Genomic DNA, 18549 nt, shown 5'->3' with positions numbered 1-18549 from the left:
CTGAAAAACACCTGCAGGACAATGCGGTCCTTGGTCACAGCCAACACAGGTTCCTAAGGGAAAGGTCCTGTTTAACTAACTTAATTTCCTATTATGACAAGGCCACCACTTAAATGAGGAAAGGAAGTCAGCTGATGTTATCCTTTGAGATTTCAGTAAAGCTTTTGATACTGTTTCTCACAGTATCCTTCCAGAACAGTTGTCCAGCATACAGTTAGACAAAAACATCAGGGTCCCTTCCAACTCAGGATCTTCTACATATGATATCTATACAACTCCATTCTTTATACATGTCCTATTCTTCTCCCTGTTCTTCTATCTGTTCCAGGGCCTTTCAGCACACCTGTAGAAGCAGAGGAGCAGCTCAGCCCCAGACATTGCCACCTCTTAGCATCAGACCACCTAAGCTGGGTACGGCCTGAAGGCCTGCACAGAAATGCAGAGAGAACAGAGGGAAGCAGCTCTCAAATCAGTACAAATAAGGTGCCTCCATCCTCCTCTCTCCCCTGCTCCTGCAATGATAGAGCATTTCCTCCCCCCAGGTAACAGTGCTAAAACAAGAGGGGGTGGCCTTAAGTTGCACCAGGGGAGGTTCAGGTTGGATATTAGGAAAAATTTCTTCTCAGAAAGAGTGGTGATGCACTGGCACAGGGTGCCCAGGGAGGGGTGCAGTCACTGTCCCTGGAGGTGCTCAAAAACCGTGGAGATGTGGCACTGAGGGATGTGGGATAGGTCAGTGGGAATGGTGGCAATGTGTTGGGGTTGTATGGGGTTGTACCTGATGGTCTTACAGGTCTTTACAACCTTAATGATTCTGTGCTTGCCTCCCTTCTGTTTCCAGGGAAACAAAGGTCTGACTCACTTCTGAGGAAAGGTGAGAACCTGGGCAGCGCTGGAACAGGGAGAAAGTGGACACGGGGCCGTGCTTTGAGGATGGAGCACCCGCAGATGTCATCTCAAGAACTTGCTACAAGAGGACCGACAGAAAGAAAAGTGAAATCAGGTACAGATGGAAGCCGAGGCCCCACTTCTCAGCTGCTGCTCTTCCCGTTTAAGGAGGGCTGCCTATTTGCTGCGCTCAGCTCCAGCTGCCGCCCCGGGGATCCTCCTAGGGGGCCGGGCAGCCCGGCAGCGCAGGAAGGAGAGCTGTAAGCCCGATGGGGCACCGCGCCCTTGCGGGAAGTGACAGCAGTTCCAGTCCCCGCCCAGCCATTTCACCAGCACGGCTCTCCTTTCGGCCCGCCCTTCGCCCTGTTGCATCGTTTTGCGGACGCCATGGCGGAGCCGCGGGTGCTGAAGGAGTTAGAGGAGGAGCTGATCTGCTCCGTCTGCCTGGACGTTTACAGGAACCCTGTGTCCCTCAGCTGTGGCCACAGCTTCTGCGAGGCGTGCATCCAGGGCGTGCTTAGCAATCAGCGTTACCCGCAGGGGCTCCTCAGCTGCCCGCTGTGCAGCGCCCAGGAAGCCCTTCCTACGAAGCTGCAGCCCAACATCCAGCTCCGCAGCGTAGTGCAGAAGTTTTTGGACACCAGTGAGCAAAATGCCACTCTTGAAGAGGAAGTAAAACGTGAAATGGAATGTGAAGAGGAGGGAGAAAGTTCAGACTTGCGTGATGAGGAGATCCTGTGTGATTTCTGCCTTGAGAAGCCTCAGCCAGCAGTGAAAACGTGCATGAACTGCGAGACCTCCCTGTGCGAGGCCCACCTGGGCAAGCACAGCACAAAGGCCTTCCTGACAAGCCACGTCCTGATGGAGCCCTGTGATGCTCGTGTTTTGGCGGAAAGGAGATGCTCCCAGCATGGCAAGCTGCTGGAATGCTACTGTGTGACGGACTCGATCTGTGTCTGCATGCTGTGCTGTGCCACCAGCTCCCACAGGAGCCATGAAATCATCAGTGTGGAAGAGGCTTTTGGCCAAGCACAGGTAAGGGGCTGCCAGGACAGCTGCCCAGACTGAGGCTGCTCGTGGGAAAACCTGGGGATTTGGGATATGGAGAGCTGCTTGCAGAGTGAGGCCAGAACAACTCCTGGGACTCAGGTGTGCAGGCTCCCATCTTGGAATACCTGGCTTTGGGTGTGGGCTTTGCCCCAGCTTGCCTCTGGGCTTGCTCTTTGGGCTGTAGAACAATCTCGTGAGCAGTCAGTGGGACCGAGTGTTTGTGGCTTTGCTTTTAGTCCTCACTGCATCTTCAGACAGGAGTATCAGCCTCAGTTGAGTTTGTGCAGTGAAAATTGATGGCAGTGTAGCAGAAAGGAAGCTGCCACCAATAAAAAAGTAGCTTTCCACGTTGCTGTTGTGTATGAACAGTTTTTGTTTTGAAAGTATCTTCCCCACACTCGTGATCATGAGTTCTGTTCAGGGGCAAAATCTTCCAGTAAAGCTTTTATGCACTGATTTGTCATGAGAGCAGACAGTGAACAAACTTCTGGGGCTGACCTCAGCCATCTCCATTATATTGCTCATCTTGTGCCCTTATGTCTGTACCTCATACCTCCCTCTTGTTGTTTTCTCAGGATGCTTTTCCTAAAACTGTGCAAACACTGAAAAAACATGAAGCTGCAGTGAATAAAAGCTTGGAAAATCTGCTGTCACAACAGGAGAAGATAAAGGTTTGTTCCACGATCCCACAGCACTTAGAGGATGGTTTATGCTCATAGCTTATTAGGATTGTGTTGTTTTGTTTTTCTTTCTCCTTTCCTTGACCCTGAATTCCAAAGCTTTTTAGTTCCTGGCCGGTTTCTCAGTTACTTTCTGAGTTTCCCCTTTTGGAGGCTGATGAGCAGGTTTCTTGTAAGACTGGGAAGTACACTTTCAGATTACAAAGGATAGGCGAGCTTGAATGCTGCTGTTGAGGCCATGCTTCCTCTTAGGTGGATGCTGATTCCTTTTCTTTTTCCAGCCTTCTTCAATTTGCATGCTCTAAAATCTTTAGGGGAAAGATATAAACCATCTTACAGTGCTTTTAATCCTCTTTACAACAAGAAATCCTATTAGGCTAGCCTGTGCATCTAAGAAGTTGGTAGATATAAGGTTAAAAGACCATCCCAAAGTGTTTTGAATTTTTTAGCATGCAAATGCTAAAAACCCTTGATAGAGCAGGAAGTTTAAGGCAGGTCTCCAGATTGTACTTCATTCTGCTTGGGCACAATTGGTTCTTGACTCCTTCCACCAGTAGAAATGATGGGGCTGGACGTAGTGGAAGTCCTGGCACCAGGCAAGGGAAGTACTCCCTTCTTGTCTGAAGGCAGAACTGTACTGTTGGCAGTGTCCTGTTTGGGGCAGCAAGCTTTTTGCTGACAGTGAAAGCAACTTGGTGGAGGCAATAAGCAGTTAAAGCATTCTTCCTCACCTTTCTTTAAAAGAACAAAAGAGAAAATATCCATGGAAAACTACAGTGCAGAAAAAGGAAAGATGCATAGCAGAAACATTAAGCAAGCTTAGTGCAAGAACTGCTACTTATTCGATGGCAGTCTCATTTTGGTGCTTCTGAAAGCACTGAACTTGCCAGTACTGGAAACCCAAGCAAAGAGGAGCTGGAGTCTATCCAAAGGGAATGAGACTCTTCCCCAATTACTGCTGCCAGGTGTTCTCTGGTCAGCTGCCAGATGCAGGAGTAGGGCACTTATGTCAATTGGCCCATCTGCTGTCAATGAGACATCTTGCTATGTGGAAGAAGTAGATGATACTTCTCTAAGTGCAGAAAAGACCAGGCTCCTTTCTAAGCAAGAGAGAGTGTGGAAAGTGTAACATTCCATCCCTAACAGCTTTGCAAATGTTTTCTCAAAAGGCATTGGAAAGATTGCACAGGAATCAGCTGGAGAACTCTTTCAATGCGATTTGTGAGCAGCTGGATAGAAGCAAAACAGAGGTCCTGGGAGCCATCAGTGACATTGAGAAGCAGCAGCTTTCTCAGATTGAGCCGTGGATAAAAGAACACAACAAGATGAAGGATGCTGCCAGCCGCAATGTGCAGGAGTTGGAGGCTTTGAGGGATCAGAAGGATCCAGTACTCTTTCTTAAGGTACCTAACAACCCTTCCCAGAGATATTGCAGCACTTGTGTTGGCCTTTGTACTGTGCTAATCCCTCTTTCAAAATGCCTTTTTTACAGAGTTGGTCAGCAATACAAGCCAGGTAAGCTCTTCACTGGTGGTCTGCTGTTGCATTTCACTGGGCTGCTGATGGCTGTCATTCCCTCAGTCCCAGGCTGTCTGCCCACATGGCACACAGGGCAGGCCTGGCTTCCCAGGCTTATGCTGGGCTCATGACAGCTGCCTGTTTCAGCACGCTGACCGCATGCTTGGCACCTTTCTCCTTCAGAGACCTGAAGAAGCCCCAGAATTTTCACTGATGTTGTGTGTGAATCTCCATGTACAACATGACTGACTTTTCTGAACCATCAGCACCCATTCCTGAGACCTGCTCAGGGCAGTTTGTGAATATTTAGATGCTTGTGTGGGGATGCAAAGAACAGATGAGATAGTCAGAGTTGTCCCCAGCACTGCATTGCTCTCTGGTTGGCTCAGTTGTTCACTCAGCATTGGGATTGGTAACACTTTCCCATGACTCACTGCTGTTCTGATGCCTTTCTGTATGTTCTAGGAAGAGGGAACGAGTCCGTAATAAAGATGGTGTAGAACTGGCAAAGCTGCTCAGTATTACGGATGAATCAATGAAAAAGACCATTCAAGAGCGTTTCCAGCCTTATGTCGACTTAATCTTGGATGCAAAGCCCTCAGTGAAATCATCACCTAGTAAGTGACTATTTCACTAAGTGAGAGGTAGGACAGAGAATCCAACAAAGCATATTTAAGAAAGGGCTGTAAAAATACAGCAAGTACACCAGGTTCCTCTAGAACTGATTACTGACACTATATTTGATTACTTTCACATATGTGTGCAAAAAAAGGAAAGCTTGTTGTGGGTGTCAGTGCTCTGGGACTCGGATGCACCCCATTAGAATGAGCTGTGGGTGATGAGGTGCAGATTGTCCTAGGAATTTTCTGAGAGGACAAAGAGAAGAGTGTAGCAACATCTCTTCTGTCACTAGCCTCAAAGTGGCACTGAAAAGATGAGCACTCCATAGCAGCAGGTGGAATTTGTTTACAAATATAAATAATTTGCTCTTTCTACCTAAATAACTGTATTCCTTCATGCTGTTTTAAAGGATCAGCACACTGATGCGCTGTACACTGTAGCATGCTTGTCCAGCTGAATTTAAAAAAACTCTGGTTCCCATGTTCTTGCCCTCTTGACCAGATTTTTGTAATTACCTATCCCATTTGAGCAGTTTTAGTTGCCAACTCACAGTTACTGAAGGGATAACTTACAGAGTAGAAAAAGCTGCAATATTGAAATATATTACTGCAAGAGTTAGTATGAAGGAAAACAGGGCAAGATTAACTGTCTGTGGCAGCCAATGCTGAGGGCATTTTTGAGAGCTCTAGGAAATGTCTTCAAATGATAGTAAGCAAATAATATTTTATAAAACATTCACATACTTGTGCATGGGGATTGATCCAGAGAGTGTTTTAGAATGCATAATGAAGCTCTGCAGGATAATGATGAGAGAGTTGCTGCAGTTGGAAACAGAAAGCAAAAGTTGTGTTAAAATTCTGAAATAGAAATATTTCTTGAAATGTGATATTCACTCCCTTAGAACTACGCAGGAGTAGCTAAGAGAGATGCAGAAAGTATTTAATGAATGCACTTCTAATAACTTTGGGTTCAAGATTTCTTTCACCTTCATCTCCAGCAGTGGAGATGTATGCTGATATGCACAACCATCTGTGAACCATAACATGTTTTGTTTGTTTGTTTCTATAGCTCATGAACATCTGACTTTCAAATCATGTCAAGCACATGGACTACAAGTAGATGACAAGGTGCTCAGAGTAGTCAGTCTACCTTACGCATTTCCTGTGCCAATCGAAATGCCGTTCTGGGTGTACAGCACCAGCAGCTTCTCGAATGGCCAGCACTTCTGGGAGGTGATCACCCGTGACTCATTGTGCTGGAAAGTGGGTGTTGCTGATGACAGTTTTCAATGCTACCTGGAAATGTCTCAGCATCGGCTGAGCGTGTTGCTAGATAAAAGACGGATTAAAGTCCAGTTACTTAATACAGCCATCAGAATGGTCAGGGTAGAGCTAGACTGCGAAAGAAAGACAGTGTCATTTTTTGATGCGTCTGTCAAGGATTATTCAGGCTCTTCTAGGAGCTGTGTGCTCATAGATACAGTAAGCATCCCTTCAAGCTCTCCTGTCCATGCTGTCTTCAGCATTTCTCATGGCTCCCTTTCACTCCCATAGTGACGTGGGGGCAAAGCTGCCTTGCCTTTCTGCTCCCTACATTCTCTACATTTTGGGGCTGCAGCTGCACAGACTGCCACCCTGGCACAGTATAAACCAGGCTTCAGGCTGGGCCTGCTTGCAACCTGCTTCTGAGCTATAATAAGGTTCTGGTCTTTTGCAGCAATGGGCTGCGTTGAGAGAATGAGAAAATGGGCCATCAAATACATCTACTGTCAAATGTACCTCCTCAGGTTTTTAGTATTTTTGTTTCAGTATTGTACTTTTGCTGAACTGTATAGATTGCTGTGTTGGATGGATATTATTAAAGTAATTTTGTTCACAAAACTTGGTGGTAATCTAGTCTATTACAAAGTATTTGGCACAACATTAATGCTACAGCACTCACAAGCAGCAGTGCCAATCTCTGCTCTAGTGTACCAGCATTTACCTCCCTGTCCTGCACAGCAGTACCTTAGTTCTGTTCCTACCCTGGGGTGCCCTTCCCAGCAGGATGGTGGTGCTTGGAGCAGCTGAGGAGAGCGCGACTAAGCAGAGAACTCCTGGCTTGCTGCAGCCAGGCTCAGGCACATCACAACCAGGGCTCTCTTGGGCAGAGGGCTGCAGGCGAGCTGCTGATGACACGCCTCAGATGGGGAAGTATTTTGCTTCGCTCCAGAGAGCAGGGGGGCAGGGCTGCAGGGCTGGCACTGTGCCACGGCCAGCCTTTCGGTTTCGTTTCTTGCAGACCGGTGGGTGTGTCTGTCGGTTGTGCAGCCATGGCGAAAGCTAAGGAAGAATTTGGAGCGTCTTCTAGCTTAGAAGATGAACTCAGCTGTTCCATCTGCCTGTCCCTGTACAGGAACCCTGTGTCACTCTGCTGCGGTCACAGCTTCTGCAAGCAGTGTGTCCAGAAGGTGCTCAGTGCCCAGCAGCAGGACAAGGCCCCCTACTCCTGCCCGCTATGTAGGGTTGAGCTGGGGCCCATCGTGGAACTGCAAAATAACTTCCATCTGTGCAGCATCGTGGAGACGTATGTGGCCCACAAAGGGAAGCAGGACGAGGGCTTTGCGACGGAGAAAGGAGAGGCAGTTCCCTGTGACTTCTGCCTTGACAAGCCCCAGCCGGCCGTGAAGACGTGCCTGATGTGTGATGCCTCCCTGTGCCAGGCCCACCTGGACAAGCACAGCGCCAGGGCCTCCCACAGGGACCACGTCCTGGTGGAGGTGGGCACGGGCGGCTCGATGGAGGAGAGGAGGTGCCAGGAGCACGGCAAGGTCCTGGAGTACTTCTGCCAGGACGAGAGGCTGTTCATCTGCGTGCTGTGCTCCATTGCGGGGTGCCACAAGGGCCACAAGATCCTCACCCTGAAGGAGGTCCATGACATGAACCTGGTAAGGGGCTCTCCTCTCTCTCCTCTCCCCATGTTTCACTGCAGAGCCTGGGCATGGGAGCAGAGGGGCACGGGCGGGGCAGGAATGCTTAACCCTTGCTCTGGGGTGGGGGCAAGGGCTGAAGGCAGGCAGGGGCACCACGGGCACGCCATCATCCTGGTCCTATGTGCTGAGCTTTGCTTGTCATTTCCTCCTCTGTGGTGGCTGAGGAGATTACCAAGCTCTTCCTCCAAAGCAGCATTTTTTTGTCTCGCAAAAGCCTTTTGGGGCAAGGAACCTCAGTCAGATTTGATTCTTCATCTTTACATTTTTCAAAAATATCTCACAGGAAAAAAAAAAAAAACAAACCTAAGCTTCCTGGTATCATTTTTTATTCAAGAGCTTAAGAAACTGGCATGGTGCTGCTGTGGCCATTAGTGTGTGCAGGAGGTGTGAAAACACACTGGTGAGGAGTAGCCAGCACCAGCCAGGCAGCAATCAGAGAATCATAGGATGGCCTGAGTTGAAAAGGACCTCAAAGATCTTCTATTTTCAGTGCCTAGCCGTGGGTTGCCAACCACTAGGCCAGGCTGCCTGGAGCCACATCCAGACTTGCTCTGAGCAATGTCTAGAGCCTGCCTCATCCCTGAAGAGTGAGGTGTAACATCACCCAGAAACCTGCTATCATACATTATAATAACACTCAGTGACTGTGGTACCAAAGTAAGCAGCTGGGTGAGTAAGTACTGATGTTTTGCTAATGTCCTGAAAAGATGGTCGTTTGTTACCTTGCCCACAGATGCCACAAACACTGACAGATGTGAAAACCAAGGGTTTGGATTACAGTAGGCACATGCGGAGGTCTGACAGGAACAGAATTTGAACAAAGTGAGATTTATTCATTTAAAGAGAAATTTACTTATTCAAAGGGAAAGTTTTTAATTGATTAATCAACCATATACAAAGTCATGCATACATAAAAATTAAACATTGGCTTGAAAGACTTCAAGAATTATATTGGTTTTGCAGTTTTGCCCTACCTTTAAGAGGAGGCAAGTAAACACAGCCTATTTTAGAGCTTACTGTAAGTATGGTGCTGGAGAAAGCAGGCACACATGCTGCTTCACCAGTGCCACGGAAGGCTGGCCTGGTTTAATAATATCCATGCTCCTTCCCTGTTGTGAAGTTCAATGCTCTTTTTTCTTCTGCTAGGATGAACTCTCTCACACTATGGATAAGCTGCTGAGATACATAAATTATTTATCTATCGCCCTTGAGGAGCTTCAGCGAAACAAGAATCAGATTGAGGTATGTGCCCAGGTCACAGCTAATTCAGAGCATCTTTCCTCCATGTTTTCTAAGAAATAAATGATGGCAATAATACTGTGGTGTCACGTTCAGCAAGTTGTTCTGATAGATTCACCTGCAAAGTACTCCAATAATTACTGACATCATCAGGCACAGCCCAGTACAGGTGGTGGTATTGAAACTGCTCTGTGACAGCAGTTTCAAACCAGGGCTGCACAGGGATGCTGAGGCTGTGACGGGGCAGAGCTGTGCCTGAATGGCTGCCGGTGACCTCCAGTGACTGCACTGCTGAGGGCTGCCTTCCTCATTCCATCTGGAGCCCTTGAGAACAATCAAACCAATCCTTTGCAACTCTACTATATTTTAACATGTGGTTATTTGGGTTTTAGGATCCAGTTTGGCTCTTTTGCAAGAATTAATTAATTATGAGTGGTGCTCACTATGAAATACACTGATTGTTATTATTATTACAGAGTAAATTATTATTGCAGAGTAAATATGCTAAGCAAGGAACACAGAATCTTTTAGCTAGAACAATTGCCAAATCAGGAGGAAAATTCAGGTATCATCTAGATGTCCAACTTCTTCAACTATCAGTACAAGTAGAAAAAAAAGATGAATAGAAAGAGATGCAGTCCAAAATAGGGAAAACACTGATTTAAGAAGCTCCCATCAAGCTTTTTCATAACCCCTCAGCATAGTTTCTCAGAAGGAACCAGCTGGGAAACTCTACCATTTATTGTGGTTGCTGGACTGGCAGAGTTTAGTCATTTGCACACCACAGTCTGTGCATAACATTATATATTTTTAAAGCTTTTTATCCTTTAGATAAAAGTTCTCACTGTGGTTCTCACATTGCTAGCTGAATTTTATCAGATTTTGTTACTACAGCAGGGTAATTCTCAGAATTTTTTGTGTTTATCAGATAATCTAAGCAAATGCCTATTGTCTGCTTCCTTCTAAAGACAGCTGAAAGGACAGATACAAATCTAGTAGAAACCCCTAGTTGAGTGCCTGAGCCAGTGCACCATTTTCTTCTCTCTTCATTTAGACCAATACGAAAACAGCGACTTCTCTGCTGCAAAAGATGTTTGGAGAGATAGAGACAGAGATAAAAAAGAAAGAGAAGAAGATCCTCAGCGATATTCAATCCAGTGAGAAATCACAGCTAGCAGAATGTGCCAAACGGAAGAAAGAGATGGAAGAAAAGAGAGATGAGCTTGTACAGCATCTTCAGTCCTTGCAGAAGATAAAAGAACAACCAAACACTTTCCATCTCTTCAAAGTAAACAGCTGTTTTTTGTTCACATGCCCACTTCTCAGCCAGCTGCCTTTTCTGGAAATTACACTAATGATTTCTTCTTCTTCTTCTTTTTTTTCAATCTTAATCATAGGAATTCAGGCTGGTGCTGGACAGGTACGTTCCATCTGAAAACACTTGTTTTCTTCTTTGAAAAAATATGATGTGGGTAACTGAGATCAAACCTGCTGCATGTGCTCCTCTGTCCTGGAACCTCCTCTGCAAAGCTGCTCCCTATTCCATCTGTGCAAGAGTGCACCACGTCCACACAACTAACAATGATGGGGACATAGCTGCTGACCATTCCAGTGGCCCATTTAGCTTCAGTTTCTTTAGCTAAATGGTTAGTGGATTCTGGTGAAAACTACTGGCTTTTATAATGACAAAAATGTTTTTGTTAGAGATGGAGACCATAAGGGTTCAGGTTACAGACAGCAATGCTCTCCCAGCTGTGTATTTGTGACATGCCCACACTTAGTTGCAGTGAGCAGCCCTTGGCTGCAGAGATGACTGGCTCAGTTTGGGTTCTGTTTGTGGACAAGTGTAATGCCTTAACAGAGCACTTGCCTTTTCCTGCAAGTGATACATTTAATTTATAACTTACCACTTCCTGACTGACATCTGAGTGTCTGTTGTAATTCAATGGTGCAAAACCACACTGCCAGTACATTACGTTACGTATCCACCAGGGATTCTGTTGCTGCCGTAAACTCCTCAGTCTCATGAAGGGCTAGCTCTAACATCTAGCTGGATTTTAAGAGCTCATCTCTGTACCTTGCACAAATTAAAGCTGAGATTGGATGGTAAGGACAACTTAGAACCACTGCATACCTGGGGACTGTGCTGGCAGCAGTGCATTCCATTACTCACAGCTCTGCTGCAGATCAAAATGTAGCCTGTAGGATTGAAGCTGTTTTCCAGAAACCTGGAGAGCATTTAACATATCTGGCATTTTCTCTTTATCACAATGGTCATTGTGCTAGAACAGTGACAGCCTGCCTGCAATAGGTCAAAGCAACTTCTCACAAAAACACTATGGCTCCTCCTTTCTCATTTCAGTATTTCAAAGGTCCTTTGTAGGTCTGGTAAGTAACAGGTAATGCCAAATAAATTGTTAATTTTAACAGCTGTGACTTGTTTAACCTTAACAAAGAGTTGTTTACACCATCATGCACTGTCCTCTTTGCAGAGTCCTCTTAATAAAAGAGTTTGTTAAATCTTCAACGCTAAATGGCTTTCTGTGGTGAAATGCCTGCTTGCATTCTAGCATTTCGAGTCGCGAGTTCAGGATCTGTCCAAAGATGGATGTGTCAGTGGTGGAGCTGAATGAGGCCACTATCAGCAGCTTCCAGACACTAATGGGAGACTGCTCTTCATGCCTGGACACATACCTACAAGGTGTGCAAAGTGAGTGTCCTGCCCTGACCCAACAGCAGTGCGTGGCTGAGTGGCATAGAGCCTCCTGCCCTTGGTGCCCAGCGCTGGCTCCTTGCCACAAAGGCTCAGAGTGAGAACTCAAGTGAGATTTGGGGGTTTGAGAGTGCAGTGTGGGCTGATGGAGAGGGAGGAGGGAAGGGGCAGTAAGGCTGATTCTGGATTTGAAAACAAACACTCCAAACCTGTGTACAGCCAGCTTCCACTTCCTCTGTACCAGTTCCCTGCTTCCTCCTGCCTGCTAGGCACTAGTCAGTCCTGATTTTGAGAAACATCTTTGTTTGCCCACCCTCCTTCCCACTGAGTTTATCCCTGCCTATGGTCCCAAGCGCACAGTGCCAAGTCACAGACTTGAATGCATTGCCAACTTTGTAAAACATTCTTCTCAATCTTTCCTAGGACTACTCACTAACCAGATTAAGTGGAACAGGTAAATCCTTTTCTTTATTTATGAAATAATTCTGCAGCAGATTTAAGGCCTGTACATCTTCTGGCCCTGTGCTTTGCTCTCAGGAAGAGCCAAGCAGATCCTAGACATGGACATCCAACCTTTTGCTGTGCCCCGGCTGCATTAAGTGAAGAGGAATTGTCTTGGGCCGCATATAAAATATATAATATAGTTAAGAACTTTTTAAAATATATTTTTTAATTAAAACATTAAACAAAAGATGGCAACGGAACCAGAAAACTAGTAGGTTGGACATATATGTGGAAATCGTCATTTATCTCAAAATAGGGGGGTCAGATCTATTAACGTCACTGTCTTATTATTTCCAAGATGTGATCTATGTTTTATGAGGCACTAATATTCACTGCTGTCTCTTTACAGTGAGGATCCAGCTGCTGGTAGCAGTTCAAATGGTAAGTGTTCAAAAATACTCGCTGTTCCTCGGGAGGCTGGCATGGGGCTGTGCATCTTGCAGAGAAAATATCTCACCTAAAAGTGTCAGCAACATTTTGTTGTATGTTTCTCCTCTCCATGAGAGAGGTGAGACCAGCAGAAGTGCAGCCTCTGGGCACAGTTCACAAAATCTGCAGAAATCTGTGGAAACTTGACAGAGAAATTATTTATCTTGAGCTTGAGGGAGAGGCAGGTTTTGTGTCTCAGTCTGAGCCTGCCCCTGGGAAAGACCAAAGAAGAGTTCCCTCTGAGCAAGCCCAGTGCCTGAAAACATCCAGAGACAAATTCAGATGCTGCAGGAGATATTAAATCTGTAAACAGTATTGCTTTTCAGATATCAGTAATGCTGAAACAGTCTTCTGCTGGGTAGGAAGTGGTGTTTTTCCTATAAATTTTTTTCTGAGGAAAACTTATTTACAAGTTAGTTGAAAGATTTAATCGTTGCTTTTCTGCTACTAAAGTTCATTTTACAAAATAAGTTTTGTTCTGTTTCTTTGTTTTTTAAATTCAAAGAAGTGACACTTTCTTCACCACTTTTTGAGTTTTGGAGGGGAAGAGATTCCATGCTGACAAGCATTTCTAATGGATAGATTGATGATAAAATTTCACTTTGGAAGGGATGTAGAGGATTGAAAACAGTGCTGTCTTGTCCTAACTGCAGATCTGTTTGTTTTACCAGACAAATTTGGGAAAATGAAACGAAAATGAAGCCATAAATTTCATTAACTGGAATTGATGGAGAGCACAAGAGGTAGGTGGTTCAAGTAAGCTATTCAATAGAGTTTAAATTACACAGCTCAGCTTAACAATATGGCTGCTTTGGCTTTAACAGAGCCAGCCTTAGATTATTACAGTATTACAGTTATTATTACTGTGTGAATCTTTTCCATCTTATGTATTTCTACAGTATAATACCAACTGAAAGGATGAAGATGTGAACAAAGTGAATGGTAACATATTCCTGGAAGAAAGGGATATGCCAAAAAGCTCAGAACACAGAGAAAAAGAAGCTAAAGGTTGTCCAAAATGTTCTTTAATTCCACGTTGCCGTTGTGTCTTGGTCTTCCATATGAACTTCCTATTAAAAGCAATTCTATAGCAATGTAAATTTTGAAAAGAAGTGTCAAGTATTAACATGAACTTAAGAAAATCTCCAACTACATCGTCTTGTAGCACTAATGTTTCTTGTGTCCTATTAATTGAAGTGACTTGGTTGTCATCTTATGGTAGCATAACCAAATAAAGAGCTGTAGATATAAACAAGAAAGGCCGTTTGATTTCACACCATCATTGGGGATTAATTGTTGGGAGCACTGCTTGTGGATGGCTGCAGTAGAAAGCTGTTCAGGACCATGGCACATATTTGGATAACCACACGTAACACAAGTGATCATTATAGCAAAGATGTAATTATCTTTGTATGAGTAGCTTAGTCAGCCTCTGTAGTGGAAATGTTAAGTCATGTCCTGAAGCAGTGATTGAGCACCTGGTGGGAAGGCAGGGCCAGCCCGGTGGAGCTCAGGTGCATGCAATGCATCTGAATGACCTGAAGGGGTGGAGCCAGGATCCAACCCTTCCCAGACCTCATTTAAGGTTAGGCAGTGGAGGTGAGGGCATCTTGCTGGAGATCCCTGCCTACTGGAGGCCTTCTGAAAGTAAGTAGCTTCTTTTCTTTATTTCTGTGCCCATGGCTGTTGAGTTTCAGCAAATCCTTGCTTGTTGCAGCCTAGGACTTTGCTGTCATTGCCATGCTTTCTGTTGTGTTACATCCTCCAAGACACATTAAACAGTTGTACAGACTTCTCAAAGAGACATGCAAAATACCGTGGTCATCTATCGCTATATGAAAAGACTGAAAAAGGCCTGATCCTAATGCAGAACCTTCTGTTAGTGTCCTCTCCTTTTGACGTGACAGAGAGATGATTGAAATCAGTGGTTTACCATGTGAGGACTGTGTGCTGATGGGGTGTGCAATGAAATTGCTGATCTCCACTCCCTTTCCCAGTATAGGTAGAAGTGCATGTTGCATTTTGTGTGGCTGGTGTTTCTGCTTTCACACTCCAATTTCACATTCCTTGGTCTCTGTGGCTGCTGGCCTCTATTTTGAGCATTTAAAAATTATATATGGTGTCCTCAGTGCTTCCAGGAAAATGAAGAGTCTTTGCCTGGTGAATTTGCACAAGATGAATCACTTAAATGAGAACACTTACCATTAAAACAAAACCAACCAAACAAAAAAACTTCATGTATGTAATGAAACTCAGCATCACAAATGAGTTTTGGAAAGGTGATCAGCAAATGCACCTGGTCTTCTCAGTAAGTTGCTGTTGTAGGAACAGTGCTAACGTCTGTACGTTAAGAGCCTTCCCCTCTGTTATTTCCATGGCATTGTTTTCTTTTGCTTCTTCTGAAATCTGGGAAGTGGAGAACTTAGGCACGGAGCTGTCTCCACAGCTGGGCCATGCCTGGGAGCACTGCATACTCAGTGAGGTGGGCAGCAAACATTACACAAGCACCACTGCTCCCAGCACAGCTCCTGATGGTTATCACTGCTGCATTTTTTTTTTTTGAGTTATCTGGACTGGAGGGACTTAATTGCAGGGATTAAAAACGATCAAGGCAGGAACATCTCCTTTCCAGATTTAAATGGACTGCAAAACTGCTGTGGATCTGCAGCCTTTGCTCTGCTGCATGCTTCTGCTGTCAGCGTAACAGAAACTGCATGGCCAAATTTTGGGAGCTCAGCAGTAGCTCAAGGTGACTTTGCAAATGTTCCCTACCACTGCAAGCCAGCAGGACATAAAGGACAGCTACTTACAACCACTAAAATGAAGCAAAAGCAATGAGCCAGTCCCTCAGTGCTTTTATTACCTTGGCTGCTCTCTGACTGCCAGGTAGTTACTGCTTTCACCCCAAGCAAAGGAGCCACGACCAGCAATTGCAGCTCAGTGCTGCTGCAAATCAGTACAGAGTGAGAGGTTATTCAGCAAGGTATTTTGAGTAGATCCCCTCTCCCCATCTCACTGCATCTCTTCAGTTGGCTACGCTTAGCAAATGTCAGCACCTCCATATCCCACTGTGAAATACCAGTTTAGTATTTCCTTGGTGTGAACCTGTGTTACAAACATATCTTCCTGTGTCTTAGGAGATGTATTTTATAAATAAATAAATAAATAAATAAATAAATAAATAAAATGTGTGTGTGTGTGTATGTGTGTGTATATATATATATAAAATATGTATTAGATAGCAATCAGAAGGCAATAATTACCTGAATAGAACTTGCATAGCACTTGAATTGAAAAGTTCATGTAGTTCTTCACTACTAGATTTACCATACTCGAATCTGTAGCACGTGCCAAAACAGAGCAGAAGAAGGTGGCTTTATTATAGGCTAAATTAATGTGAACACAGAATCATCATGGTAGGAGAAGACCTCTAAGATCATCAGGTCCAACTATCAACTCATACCCCTGTGCCCAGTAACCACATCCCTCAGTACCATACCTCCATGGTTCTTGAGCACCTCCAGGGACGGTGATCCCAGCACCTCCCTGGGCAGCGTGTCACTGCCAGATGAGAACTTTATAACTGCTGCAAATGGCAAAATTAATAATTTCATTTCATTCAGATTGGAGAAAACATATTTTTCAATACTTTCATAGGCTCACAAAGCTTTTGGATGAAAATAAATATTCAGGAATGCGGATTTTCTGGGTTAGACACAAAGCTGATGGTGCAGGTTATGTACCAATGGATTTGACTTGTAAGATTAGCAGAGATGAACTTCTCTGAATTTGACACTAGTCACATTTTTAATATCCCACAGATTAGCCTTGAGGAAGCAAAGAGAAGTGAAAGACAATGAAAGGAATGTAAGAAAGCACAGTGGAGTCCAGTAAGTAACTAAGCCTTGTATCCCACAGAAACACTAAAAAATATAACACTCATTTAGTTTTTTATTCTGGGAGACCATATTGGACTCTGGCATTCACTGAGAGCCCAGCATTTCTGTACAACTATTAGTACAGAGCAATCTCTCTTAATAACAATATAACTGTAGAGATATAGTCCAGAGATACGGACAGAGCTAACTTCTTTTTTATATCTTTATGGCTTAAGTATTTTGATTACTTAAAGAGTCTGATTAATTACAACTTCCAATATCTATCATGCTCCCTTCCCTCCATCCACGCCATTTTTATTTGGCCTTTGTCTCATCTTTGGAAATTTTTGAGAGTGAAGTAGCTGACTTTACAGCTCCTTTTTGCTCTTGCCAAGCACGTGTCTGAATTTATAATCAAATAAATTTTAAAAAATGCATTTCAAAAGCTAGAACACACGTCTTTCTGCTACTTACTTTGATGGGCTTTCTAAGCAAGTCGGACACACCACATCTAGGCCTTTACATGCCTGGCACCAGGTCTGCTCCAACCAGCAGCTTAGCTCCAGCCCCGGAGCACCACTTGGATTTCCACACAGGAGATGTCAAGACGTCCTGCAGAAGGTTGTTCCAAGTCCCTGGATTGCTCACACTGAAGAAGTCAGGACAGCTTAACGTTATTTCTGTTTTGTCCTTATTTTCCTTTACATTGCCTAGTACCATTTGCTATAATACCAGCAGCATGGCTGTGTGCAGTGAGGGTGGAATGAAAGCAGAGTGTAGCTGGGTGGGTGACAGCTGTCTCTCTTACCCTGGCTGGGCCCTCTCAAGAAATGCCTGTCTTCCTTCTCCTCTGGGTGATCAGACAAGCTGCTTGCACGTGGAGGCAGGTTTGCACAAGGTCCAATAAGCTGATAGAGACACAACTCCCTGTGCAGCAAATGAAGCAGTGCTCATCTTCTCCATCTGCGAATTCCATGCAACGTTCTGCAAATCCGAGCCCGTGGTCTGTTAAATGACAAGTTGTAACACGGAAGGAAGGACAAGGAAGAAGACATGTTTCTAGTGGCTTTCACTACGCCCAGCTGTCCCACACTGGAGCTGTTGAACAATGTTGTTTTGTAGGTCAATGAACTGCTCTCTGAAGATTCACAATCATAAAAGCGATGGCGAAATCTGGGCAAACAGAGGCAGCAGGTTTGACTTGTAGACTAAGCAGGATGGGGAGGTGGCACGTGTCAGCATTTGTGCATCAACAAGCCTCAGGTCAGGCTCTTTGGCAAGAGATTCCTTAGCATGAGAAACCCAGCCAGACTTCTCCAACGTCAGAGGTTCCCTGCACATAGAAATGCATTAACCATAAAACTTAATATACCTTAGGAAAAGGAAAGTAATTGGAAGTTAAATGATTTACTCATCTTAAATATTTAGTTGGATTTTCCCCCACTTTTTAGAAAATCAATCTACAGCAGCAAAAACAAAACAAAACAAACAAAAAAAAAACAACAAAAAAAAAACAAACCAAAACAAACAAACAAACAAACAGCAATCTAACAGTAGCTCATGTACACCAAAAGGGGGGAAAAAAAAACCTTAACAATAGTGGTGATTCTGAAAAAAAATTGCTTGGGATTTTTTTCTTTAATCTCACCTTCTTTATTTGTGCCCATGAAGATACTCTTTTCCTATTGCTCTGAAGATGACACGATGTGTTTGATGATCCAAGCTGCTCTACAGCCAGCACCGCCAGAAAGACAATGAAAAGACTCTGAGTCCGTTTCTTTGCTTTGTGGCATTAGGTTTCTACAGAGTTCCTGCACAAAGGCTGTCTCTTTGTACTTTTATAATAAATGTCAGTCCTCACAAGGTTTCACTCTGATAGTATTGCTGTCACCATATATTAAGCTCCAGTAAAACTCCAGTGCAAATCCCTATAAGGATGGGGAAGTTAGAGCTGCTGCTGATTCTGACAGCAGATAGCAAGGGGAGAGGAAGGTTGCTCTTGCTTTTCCCTTGTAACTTGCATCTTCCAGTTACCATCACTTCCAGTTGAAGCCTTGT

The 18549-nt window shown here is 44.6% G+C and overlaps 3 protein-coding genes and 1 long non-coding RNA gene across 7 annotated transcripts in view; 3 read left to right on the top strand and 1 right to left on the bottom strand.

Annotated features, from left to right (window-relative positions):
• Positions 1 to 449, top strand: part of PPARGC1B (PPARG coactivator 1 beta) — a 43930-nt gene extending 43481 nt beyond the window's left edge. Inside the window, exon 13 of the transcript XR_016471472.1 lies at positions 329 to 449. The gene's annotated coding sequence lies outside the window, so the exon portion shown is untranslated. The remainder of the gene's footprint in view (positions 1 to 328) is intronic.
• A 681-nt stretch (positions 450 to 1130) lies between these two features.
• Positions 1131 to 6621, top strand: LOC116232015 (E3 ubiquitin/ISG15 ligase TRIM25-like). 2 transcript variants are annotated; one of them, XM_031598065.2, is made up of 6 exons: positions 1131 to 1923; positions 2514 to 2609; positions 3788 to 4021; positions 4111 to 4133; positions 4602 to 4753; positions 5826 to 6621. In XM_031598065.2, exons 1-6 carry the CDS (start codon positions 1276 to 1278, stop codon positions 6308 to 6310), a joined length of 1638 nt encoding a protein of 545 aa, XP_031453925.2. In that variant the 5' UTR covers positions 1131 to 1275; the 3' UTR covers positions 6311 to 6621. The 2 variants fall into 2 exon arrangements, with proteins under 2 accessions (XP_031453925.2, XP_031453926.1); XM_031598066.2 differs by lacking the exons at positions 4111 to 4133; positions 5826 to 6621 and having other exon boundaries at positions 1268 to 1923; positions 4602 to 4747.
• A 92-nt stretch (positions 6622 to 6713) lies between these two features.
• LOC116232016 (E3 ubiquitin/ISG15 ligase TRIM25-like) lies at positions 6714 to 13872 on the top strand. Of its 3 annotated transcripts, none has more exons than XM_031598069.2 (9): positions 6714 to 7683; positions 8875 to 8970; positions 10022 to 10255; positions 10365 to 10387; positions 11538 to 11668; positions 12104 to 12134; positions 12534 to 12565; positions 13285 to 13356; positions 13513 to 13872. In XM_031598069.2, the coding sequence occupies exons 1-8, from the start codon at positions 6928 to 6930 to the stop codon at positions 13311 to 13313; spliced, it is 1332 nt and encodes a 443-aa protein (XP_031453929.2). In that variant the 5' UTR covers positions 6714 to 6927; the 3' UTR covers positions 13314 to 13356; positions 13513 to 13872. The 3 variants fall into 3 exon arrangements, with proteins under 3 accessions (XP_031453929.2, XP_031453928.2, XP_090007255.1); XM_031598068.2 differs by having other exon boundaries at positions 11538 to 11677; XM_090151129.1 differs by lacking the exons at positions 12104 to 12134; positions 12534 to 12565; positions 13285 to 13356; positions 13513 to 13872 and having other exon boundaries at positions 11538 to 12083.
• A 2003-nt stretch (positions 13873 to 15875) lies between these two features.
• On the bottom strand, positions 15876 to 18525 carry LOC149915897 (uncharacterized). Its single transcript, XR_016471422.1, has 3 exons — positions 18140 to 18525; positions 16966 to 17824; positions 15876 to 15951 (listed from the first exon to the last, which is right to left on the bottom strand). It is a non-coding gene; the product is annotated as an uncharacterized LOC149915897 (long non-coding RNA).
• Between the last annotated feature and the right edge of the window lie 24 nt (positions 18526 to 18549).

Source organism: Phasianus colchicus, chromosome 15 (genome assembly GCF_987193195.1).
Source record: "Phasianus colchicus chromosome 15, bPhaCol1.hap1.1, whole genome shotgun sequence".
NCBI classification, from domain to species: domain Eukaryota; kingdom Metazoa; phylum Chordata; class Aves; order Galliformes; family Phasianidae; genus Phasianus; species Phasianus colchicus.
The sequence above is the reverse complement of the archived record's forward strand: the minus strand, read 5'-3'. Positions and strand labels throughout refer to the sequence as shown.